This window comes from Salvelinus sp. IW2-2015, unplaced genomic scaffold, assembly GCF_002910315.2.
Source record: "Salvelinus sp. IW2-2015 unplaced genomic scaffold, ASM291031v2 Un_scaffold3077, whole genome shotgun sequence".
In the NCBI taxonomy this organism is placed as follows: domain Eukaryota; kingdom Metazoa; phylum Chordata; class Actinopteri; order Salmoniformes; family Salmonidae; genus Salvelinus; species Salvelinus sp. IW2-2015.
The window spans coordinates 21713-32354 of NW_019944368.1; the positions used below are offsets into that span (position 1 = coordinate 21713).

A 10642-nucleotide genomic window follows, 5' to 3' on the forward strand; every position below is an offset into this window, starting at 1 on the left:
GTGTCAGAACAAGCCCCAGTCCATCCTCCCAACCAGAAACGGACTGGCCATGGGCAGATCCGGAAGCCAGATTTGGGCTGGTCCACCAGTCTAAATTAGGGTTGTGTGCCAAATATTATAATTTGCCAATACTGGGGAACTCAAAGGGGGGGGGGGGGGGGGGAATAAATGGCCCAGTGTTTTAGAAAAGCTGGGCCAAGTCGACCAAACGTCATTTGTTCCTCAGCTCAAATTCCCAACAACTAGCCTGGGTTCCAGCAGTGAGTCCCAACGTTCAGTCACCTGCAGAGAGAGGAGAGACACTGAAAAGGATTCTATTCAATTCTATTGGGAGTGACATCACAAACACATCCCCATGGTAACCGGAAAACCACAACATTCCGAATTCTGCACATACAGCTGTTTTATTGGAAAATATTTAACCCCCATTATGCCGGGTTTAAAGTATCCCAACGGTTTTCTCTTTCAACTAAACGATTATAGGGACATTCATTGGACAATGAACAGCTTCCCCTCAACATGTGGTGATGGGGTTAAAATGCAGTCAGGGACAATAGAGAGGGGGGTTAGCTCATCCAAACAGTGTCACACAGACAGTACAAGAGTGAGAAGAGGCCTGCTTAGTGAAGAGAGGGTGGTCAATGGAACCAGAACAACATTCAAAAGGTTAAGCTACACCCCCCAGAGTGTTACACCAGACCTGACCCTGACATACAATCTGATAATACACTATTTGTAAAATGAAGTCTAAATGATGACAATGTGCTGCAGTTCAATTGTCTGCAGGATACTGCATGTAGACAGGGTCTCAATAACGCTGTACAGTAACAGTATTTATGTCTTACCCTGGAGCCACGGGACACAGCGTACTCCACACTCTCTGATCCGTCAGCGTTCTGATACACCAGGTCAAACTTCCCCGGCTCCACCGGGGCTGAGGGGCAGACACACATGTTAGGGTGGTCTATCTTGGTAAGGTCCGGTAGTGCCATGTGCCTTCAGATGGCTGAGGGAAACATCTCCGAGTCTCGATTCTCCACCGTTCTCCCAGAGTGCACTGAACACTTCTCATCGTGGATTTAACAATGGAAGCTCACTCCAGCCAATCATTACATCGATCCAATGACAGGAAGTTGTGCCAGTGCACACTTTGGGAGAAGGGTGGAATCGCCATTCAACAGTCATTTCCTTCATTTCAACTGTTAAGTGATGGATCGTCATCCTACCTTGATAAGCAGAGAGTAGTTCTAGCTCAATCTGTTTGGTGCTGTGGTCAAAATGAATGATTTTCCCCTCCTGATAAACAGGGAGACACACACAGTGAGAAAGAACATTACCAAATGAAACAGCTTATAAACATTTCTTACCACGTGTATTTAGTCCTAGTTCAGGACATAACTTGAGAAAAAAAAAAGTGCTGTCACATACTGTAGAGAAACAGTTCCACATGTTCAGACAGCTTTCTCTCAAGTTTACGACACTGAGGAGAGAAACAGTTCTAACTGGTCAGACAGCTCTTTCTCTCAGTTACAGACACTGAGGAACAGTTCCTAAGTGTTCAGACAGCTCTTTCTCCTCAAGTTATACCAGACACTGAGGGTAACAGAGGTCTTTCAACTATTTTACTTACTTTATACTCAGACACCTCTGGCGTGTAGTTCTCTGTCAGCTCCAGCAGCTGTGAACACCACACACACACACACACACACGACAGAGTGATAATGAGTTACATGGAGGTCGTGTAGCACCTTAGCAACACACAACTCTACAGTCATCTCTCACTGTTCTATTTTAATTAGAGGTTTTATTCACATGAAAATGGAGGGACTTTCAGTGGCAAGAAAAAGTATGAACCTTTTGGAATGACCTGGATTTCTGCATAAATGGTCATAAAATTTGATCTGATCTTCATCAAGTCACAACAATAGACAAACAAGTGTGCTTAAACTAATAACACACAAATATTGTACTTTTCTGTCTATATGAATACATCATTTAAACATTCACTGTTGGGGAAAAGTATATAAACCCCTAGGCTAATGACCTCTCCAAAACCTATTTCTGGAGTCAGCTAACCTGGAGTCCAATCAATGAGACGATATTGGAGATGTTGGTTAGAGCTGCTATAAAAAATCTCACACAATTTGAGTTGCTATTCACAAGAAGCATTGGATGCATCGTCACCCGATGAGTCTGAGGAGTCCGAATCGGATGACGAGGGAGGTGGGCGTGGTTTCTTAACGGGGGCTGGGGGTTTAACTACAGGGGGGGCTTTAGATGTGACAGGGGGTGTAGAGCTAGCAGAGTGTGATTTGGGGGGTAGTTTCTGCATGAGGGTTTTACTGGGGGCCTCCTCCTCACTACTGCTTTCACTGGAATCAGAAGAGTTGTCCGTTTCCCCAGTCGGGGTCTTTGCTGTGGCTTTACCGTTAACAGATACTGCTGTGGCTTTACCGTTAACAGATACTGCTGTGGCCACCGGAGCCTTCTTGGTGTTTTTGTCCGCTTTGACTACGGTGGGAGAGGGTCCTGTAGACGAGGTGGGAGGGGGTCCTGTGGACGAGGTGGGAGGGGGTCCTGTGGACGAGGCAGTGGTTTTGGTCGCCACCTTCTTATCTTTCTTCTTCTGTTTCTTCTTGTCTTCTTTCCTCCTCTCTTCAACCGCAGCCTGGTTGGAATCGGCCTCCTGACTCTCCTCTTTCTTTCTCTTCTTCTTCTTTTTCCACTCTTCACTCACTCGGTTCTGTGTGGGCTCCTCCTCCTCGGCATCTCTCCTCCTCTTCTTCTTGGCGTTCACAACAGATGTGTTCGACTGACTTCCATTCGAACGGGTTAGAGTGTCCACCTTCACTCTGTCAATCAAACACAACACGGAGGGTTCGGAACGGTAGATATTCTCAAACGTACTAGGGGTGTGTGTGGTGAAAACATATTGGCCTAGGCTAAGACCAGGCTTGGATGTTATCCCTCTATTGTTTTTGTTGCAAGCCCGTGTAGCTAGCTAGCTAGGCTGTATAACCAACCCAAATAAATAGAATGAACCACCACGTGGGTTAGATCACTGACTGAAATCCTATAATAAAGTACAGCGCCATTAGCTCTTGTCCAAGGCGCTTGCGCAGGGCTAGAGCTAAGCGTGGAATCAGACTGGATAAAAAACATGTCTGCTAGGCGGTGGTGTGTGGACGCACCTGATCTGTCGTTGTCTCGGACTACGTAGAATGCCTCTGTGGACGGCAAGGGTAGCAGTCTTCAATGAACAGACGTCCAAAAATGCTTCTTGCGACTGAAGTCGAACTTTTCCCCCCTAAATTACGCTGCATAAAATGGCTGCCAACCACCCGGCATTTGTTCAGATCGACGAGCACCCAGCACATGCGACAGTCGGATACCGAGGGCGGCGGGTAATCAAAATACAATCGCACCCGTATCACATTGGTATTGGAGGCTGCCATTGTTGCTGTGTGGAGGGAAATCTATCTCACACGCCGTTTAGAAACTAGTTGCCTGTCTTTTGAAGAGTTGACTCGTTCAGTTACTGCCACCTATTGGTACGGAAGGGAATTAGCCAGCTAAATATTTCATTAAACTCTCCCTCATACCGGAAGCACTAGCCGGTTCCCACTAGATAACACAGCCACAAAGTCAGGTATACTCTAAAATATTTGGTAGCGGTAGTTGAAAACATTTTTAAAAAACAAGTCCGATAAAGAGGCAGTCTTTTTCAAAACGTAAAACCCTTAACAGAAGAMCAATGCATGTTTTATTAACAAATAGCCTAACAATTGATTAGCAGAACCTAGTAGTAGGCAACATTTTGGTCAACAACAAAACATTCTCATTAAGGACAGATCTACATACATTTATAACGTCACACATAGCTGGTGGGGTAGTGCATGTCAGTGTTGTGTGTAAGTTGACTATAGAATGTAAGATTAATMCTTCTAATAAAAACCKAAATCAGATGRAATGACAGGCAGCCTAGGATYAACATATCGCCWGAAAAACTCAGTAGCAACTCCTCCAACACCTGATTTGATCCCTTCACGTTTTTCCACATTGAGGAACCATCTCCATTCAACTCCAAAATGTTATTAAACTTTTCTAGACTCTCTTCAGCGGACAGAGACCGCAAAGAAACCTGTAAATCGTAGTGAAGATACATGTTTCACGAGCTGTGGTCCTTCCATAATTGTGCAACGCCATGCTTGTTGTGATAAACCAGAGTTTTTGGCGCTTTCAAGACAACTGGGAACTCAACACACACACACAAAAAMAGGACAAATAATGTCAGTGATCTTCAGATCGGAAAGTCAGAGCTCTAGCAAGATGCCTGAGTTACCGACTTTGAATTCGGAGTTGMATGACCTTTCAAAACTATTTTCCACAGTCGGAGCTCGCCCCCCCTTTCCCGGGTTGTCTTGAATGCACCGAAGTCTGAGATTTCTGAGTTCCCAGGTGTTTTGAATGCAGCATTTCTACCGTTGTTCATATTGTGCGCTAGCTCCCTACGTCATCACTACACGCACCATTTGATTCACCAGATACTCTATATGTCCACGTTCTGATACACCAATCACAGAGAGGGTCTGATCGATAAGCCAATGGAAAGCTAAGAGCCCACCCAGCCGAGCTCAGCGAGGAGAACGAGAGAGAGAGCAGGGTTGTACACCAAAGTTACACATGACGTTTGAATTCGGCTATTCCAAAATGCTGACAAATATTGACATATAAATCGATTASAAATTACATGACCCTCCCCTGGACTAAATACAAAAAAAAATACTAAACCCTCCCCCTGACTGAAATTGAAAAAGCATGACACTGACCCATTTTCCTCCGGTAACAATTGCTTACATTTCGACCGAGGTCTACCTAACTAACTAGTTGCTTAGCTAGCTAGTTGCATTCTTATATATTTGAAAAAAATCTGGTTATTCGACCAACTGTAATGTGAAGTTGCTGTTTTCCTTCCTCCTATTGGATTYTTACAAAACTTGACTTCCCCATTTCATAACAAACGCTCTGACTGGAAGCACTGAGTAGCCGAATGTTTCACACGGCTTAAATATGCGATTCCCTCTTCCGGCCATATAGGCCGGACAGCAGAGTATACTCAATCTTTGTAGTAGTAGTTGTAAACATCAAGAGAGGGTAAAGTGGCAGTATTTTCAACCAAGCATTTTCATGATGTACATCGGTGGTTCCCAACCTTTTGTTACTGTCACCCACCAAGTACATTTTGCTCATGCCCATTACTAGTAAGCCTATGGCCCTCAGTCTTCTCAAGTACCCCTGTGGCTAGCGCAATTACCCCCGGGGGTTCTAGTACCGCTGGTTAGGAAATACTGATATACATAAGGACATGGAAACCTTCACAGAGATTGTTATCAAGACATGGAAACCTCACAGATAGATTGTATCAAGACATGTTTTATTAACAGCCTTACAACTGATTAAACAGAGTAGACACACAAAGTAAAGCAATTTGGTCAACTAAAAAAACTCCTCCTTAAAACGTCTACAAACAATTATAAAATGGGTGGTTCCAGCCCTGAATGCTGATTGGCTGACAGCCGTGGTATATGACGTGATGCCTGTTATACCATGGGTATGACAAAACATGTGTTTTTACTGCTCTAAATTACTTTTAGTAACCAGTTTATAATAGCAATAAGGCACCTCAGGGGTTTGTGGTATATGGCCAATATCCCACGGCTAAGGTCTGTGTCCAGGCACTCCGCGCTGCATCGCACGAAAGAACAGCCCTTAGCCGTGGTATATTGGCCATATACCACAGCCCCTCGGGCCTTATTGCTTCAACGTAACATTGTATATATATCAGAGCTACATAAAGAAACMACCTAGTCTGTAAAGATGTAGGATTGCTTCAAGTTATATTTAGTTGATTGCTAACATGAACTGAGCATCAACAACATTCCAAAGTAATCTAATACGTTTTTGGACTACCCTTGCACCACACTCCCGTTGTTCAGACAGGAGTGTATTGATTAGTGTACACTGAGCAAAACAGTTAGCAATGAAAACAAGAGTTTCTATTGGACAAATTCAGGTAAGTCCCACCCGTTCCGTATTCTTCTGTTTGGTTATGTTGGGTTTCTAGTGAATAAACCCCACGGCAGCTACATGTCAACCSTCTGACGGTGACATACTGTCAGCCACAGCAATCAGTAGTTTACTGGTGGTACTGAGACCGTGGGTTGGACTGGTACGATACTCAAAGGAGACTGTCCYTGGACAACAAATGGAAAAACTCTATTGTTAACAAAGTTGTAACGAAGTCCGTATACTGATGTATTGTTGATGGGGGTTCATAGAATTCCACACATCCTCTGTCCATGTCCACAACCACCCTGATCCTCCGAGGTCTGTCTCCTGCACTTTAGTGAACCATCTTTTTGACCAGTACCCTGTACTACAGAAGAGATGACTCTGTAGATCCCATCCTTGTGCAACAGACTGCAGTTTGACCAGGTGAAGTTTGGGGCCCCCCTCTAGGCTCCTTCGGCCCACACCCAGCCTCCAGTGTCCGTTGTCCCCAACGTTCACGTCCCAACAGTGTTCCACTGAGTGATATGCCTCTGAGCCCAGGACGCAGCTGATGGGAAGAAACCTATTTCTGTTGTCAGGACTCTTGAAGTTCCACAATGTTTTCAGGAATTTTCCACACTTGTCAAGTCATCAGACACGACACAATCTGATTGGGCAGTGTTGAGGTCCAGAACCACAGGAGCGGAGGAGAAAGAGACATTCTGAAGTACAACCTTTGATTCTGATACAGTAGTTTCCTTTATCTCACTGAAATTGTAAACCTACATATTGCACAGTATAATCACACATTGATACTCACTATAGGTCAGAATATCCTTCATCTTCTCCCACACTCTGAAGCGCAGGTTGCCCAGGGGTTTGGCCACGTCGACCAGCCATCCCGAGACCCGGTRTTGTTCAGGTACAGCAACGCGTCGGTCTCTGGAGGAACATTCAGGAGTCAGGGCTGCTTTGGGCCTGGGTTCAGAACAACAGAGGAGAGATGGAAATAAGGGGGGAGAGAGAGAGAGATGGTTCACTTACCTTGTATTCGCTGTGGCTTTACATTTCTGCAGGTCAAATGAGAGAATCAAAATCAATCAATACCTACCTGCCAGTCAATCAATCAAACCCACAGGATCATTTGAACTTGGAAAGAGAAGTCTTGAGTCTTGACTTGAAGGAWCGAGATGTCAACTCATCCCAGTTCCTGCTCTAGGGTTTGATCATGGGGTTTCTAGGTCACCTCCCTGACCAAGGCCCTTCTCCCCGATTGCTCAGTTTGGCAGGTCGGCCAGCTCTAGGAAGAGTCTTGGTGGTTCCAAACTTCTTCCATTTAAGAATGATGGGGGCCACTGTGTTCTTGGGGACCTTCAATGCTGCAGACATTGTTTGGTACCCTTCTCCAGATCTGTGCCTCGACAAAATCCTATCTTGGAACTCTAAGGACAATTCCTTCTACCTCATTGCTTATTCGACCTCTGGCTTAGTTTTTTGCTCTGACATGCAATGCCAACTGTGGGACCTTTATATAGACTGTTGTGTGCCTTTCCAAATCATGTCCAAATAATTGAATTTACCACAGGTGGACTCCAATCAGTTGTAGAAAATCTCAAGGATGATCAATGGAAACAGGAATGCTCTGAGTCAATTTCGAGTCTCATAGCAAAAAGGTCCGAATACTTATGTAAATACAGGTATTTCTGTTTGTTTTTTTATTTTAATATTTGCAAAAATCTAAAAACTGTTTTTTCCTTGTCGATTTATGGGGTATGTGTGTGATTGATGAGGAAGATGTTTATTTAATACATTTTAAGAATACGGATAAAAGGTCAAGGGGGGTCGAATACTTTCCCGAATGCACTGTATGTGTTGTTGTCAGACCACCAAAAACACGACTGCTACCCCATTGAGGAATCTACTCAAGAGTTAAGTAGCCAGGACAAACATATATTTTCCACGATTTCACTATAATCTAAATCAATTAATCAATGCACGTTTTTGGGTGCGCATTCAGACGTTTTTACCTCATAATGAAATATACAAACTGTGAAAGACGCCCAACATGTTTCTGATTTTGTTCGGCTTGGATGCATATTTTATCTGGTTGAAATACTATCAGCTTTTATGATGCTGATAAAGATACCATCTGTAAAGATACTATATAACTGCACATTCGGATTCTCTGCAAAATGCTGAGATTAATAAATAATTCTCCACTCCTGTTTCAAAATAAAAAATTGCCGAAATTTTGGTGTATAATTTTATCTGACAAAATGCTTCATTCAGCAGAAGTTAATGTTAAGGCTATGTGAGAGGTTATAGACCTACAGTTGGTGTCCAGATTTCAGGTTCCATTTAAAACCATTTGGAAAAGTTCCCTTGACGTGTCATAGGCTATTTGAAGTCCCGGCTTGTGACTGTCGGAATTTGTATAGCGCCTCACAATCATCACACATGACACATCCGGCACTGCTATATCCGTCTTTTACCACTTTCACCAATATTTACCAAACATACTTTTTCTGTCCTCCTTCTCTTATATTTTCAACTCTCCTTTCCGCAGCCTTTCTCTTATTGAAATTAAACTCCGCATTGACCTTTTTCACCTCATAGGATCAATGTGAACTTTTTCTGGCCCGTTCCAAAAAGCATTTGGCGATAGGAATGTCGGACTATTTGTCGCGCATACCCAGCTTCGGCAGTAAGCTGCTACGCACTAATACCAGAGAGGCTAAAATAAATAAATAAACTACTTTTTTATTTAGCCTATAGATATAATTGCACAATAATGAAATATTTATGGATTTTTTGGTTGTTTTTCTTCTTTATTCAACCCCGCCCTCATCAACACATTTTGCAGGAGCAACTGGCGACTACCATGGGGACTGCGGGTTACGAGTCAACCCGTGCATCACTAAAGATGAGAGTTTAAAAATGCTCCTCAGCACAATTTTACCTTAGCGCTTCAGACCTGAGTGTCGCCATGGGTCTGTGCACCAGTCTGGATGTTTGACATCCTAGTACAAGGACAATAGCATAAAGACATATCACTGTCTGTACCATAACATAGACAGGTCTACTTTTCATACTGTCAGCTTTCAAGTGTGGCTGTAACGTTAAAAATGTATCGGGTCTCGTAGACTTATGTATTTACATCTTTGCAGAGGACAATGACTTACTGAATAGGCACGGAACATGGACCTCTCATCAACGACTTGAAAACGCCAGGCTATTTAGTACCTTGATAAAACCATAGACCCCAACACATGCCTCGAGTAGTGCTTACAAACGCCATGGTGTGGTGGGATAGGCTTTTGATAGCTAGTAAAAGAATGTTGACTGAAGAGCCATGGGACAGCGATCGACATAGGCCCGAAGACTAGGCTATATCCAGATAAAAGAACCAAATGGATCATGGCATGATACAAAGGTAATCCAAACAGGAACACTGATCTCTCTGTCGCCTAATAGACGTAGGAACATGTAGACGCGGACCAGACGCAGTCGCTTCACGAGAAGTCTCAACAGTCGCCTACTAGAATGAGCACGTGCTCACCGCATAGCCCACTATCTAGTCAAGCAGATAAATTTGACTATCAGTCCACCTGCCACATTGACTGGATCAGACAAGCATTACTCCAGTAACATGGAATCCTCAACACAGAACGATTAAACAGCGATGACTCTATCGCATACGGGCATCTGAAGAAGTAAATGGTCTGATTTCAGGAGAAGGAATACCTGGGTGCAACACTATAGCTAGAAGCGAGGGGGAGAAGGGAGACCTAGAAGCAGGAAGAACCGAATGGGACCATTCTATGGGGAAACACAGACAAGACAATGATGATTACGAGCTTCCTGACGCAAAGAGGCATATCATGTGAGTAATGTTTCTATGTAAAAAAATATATTTTACGAGGCAAGGCAGTTCAGAAGATCAAATTCCTTAATGTTACAATGAGCTGCCTAGGAACAGAGGTTAACTTCCTTTGTTTTAAGGTGGCAGACGACAGAATCTAGCAAACTTCTGGTTACTGATACCCAAGCTCTACAACACTAGGGCTACCTGCCGTCCCCTAATGTACTTACTTCATAATAATTATGTAGCTTATTTAAGGCAACTAAGTCAGTACAGTTCTCTCCCTGTCTCCAGGCTCCAGCACACTGTGAAACAGCAGATAATAGGCTGAGTTGGTGAGAAGCTTCATCAGTTTCCTGGAGCAGAGGATGAGACAGTCAGGATCGCTGCTTGAAGAATGAGGGGCGAGAATAAGAAGATGAAGCGGATTCAAGGAAGAAGATAGTATGGGATAGATGACACTAGACTCTCCACTGATGGGATCCAATCACTTAGAACATTAGCTGGGACGAGTTGACATCTCGGTTATCAGTACTCTCACTCGCGCTTCAAGGCCCTCCACATCAGAGCCATCAGACTGCTCTCAAGCACGTCTAATAAGACATGCATCCAACTGCACGCCGGGACTCACTCTAAGACTGCTCACTCCTAATGGACGCCTCACTCGCTGCTACAGACTGCTCAAGACTGCTCACTCCAAGACTGCTCAACTCTAAGACTGGCTCACTC

At 43.9% G+C, this 10642-nt stretch overlaps 1 protein-coding gene across 1 annotated transcript in view; it reads right to left on the minus strand.

Annotated features, from left to right (window-relative positions):
• coil (coilin p80) overlaps positions 1-4233 on the minus strand; it is a 5743-nt gene extending 1510 nt beyond the window's left edge. The window contains 5 exon segments of the mRNA XM_070440859.1: positions 248-282; positions 846-934; positions 2161-2852; positions 3188-3240; positions 3243-4233. Of these exon segments, the coding sequence (XP_070296960.1) occupies positions 248-282; positions 846-934; positions 2161-2852; positions 3188-3240; positions 3243-3455 (1082 nt within the window). The 5' untranslated portion in view covers positions 3456-4233.
• Between the last annotated feature and the right edge of the window lie 6409 nt (positions 4234-10642).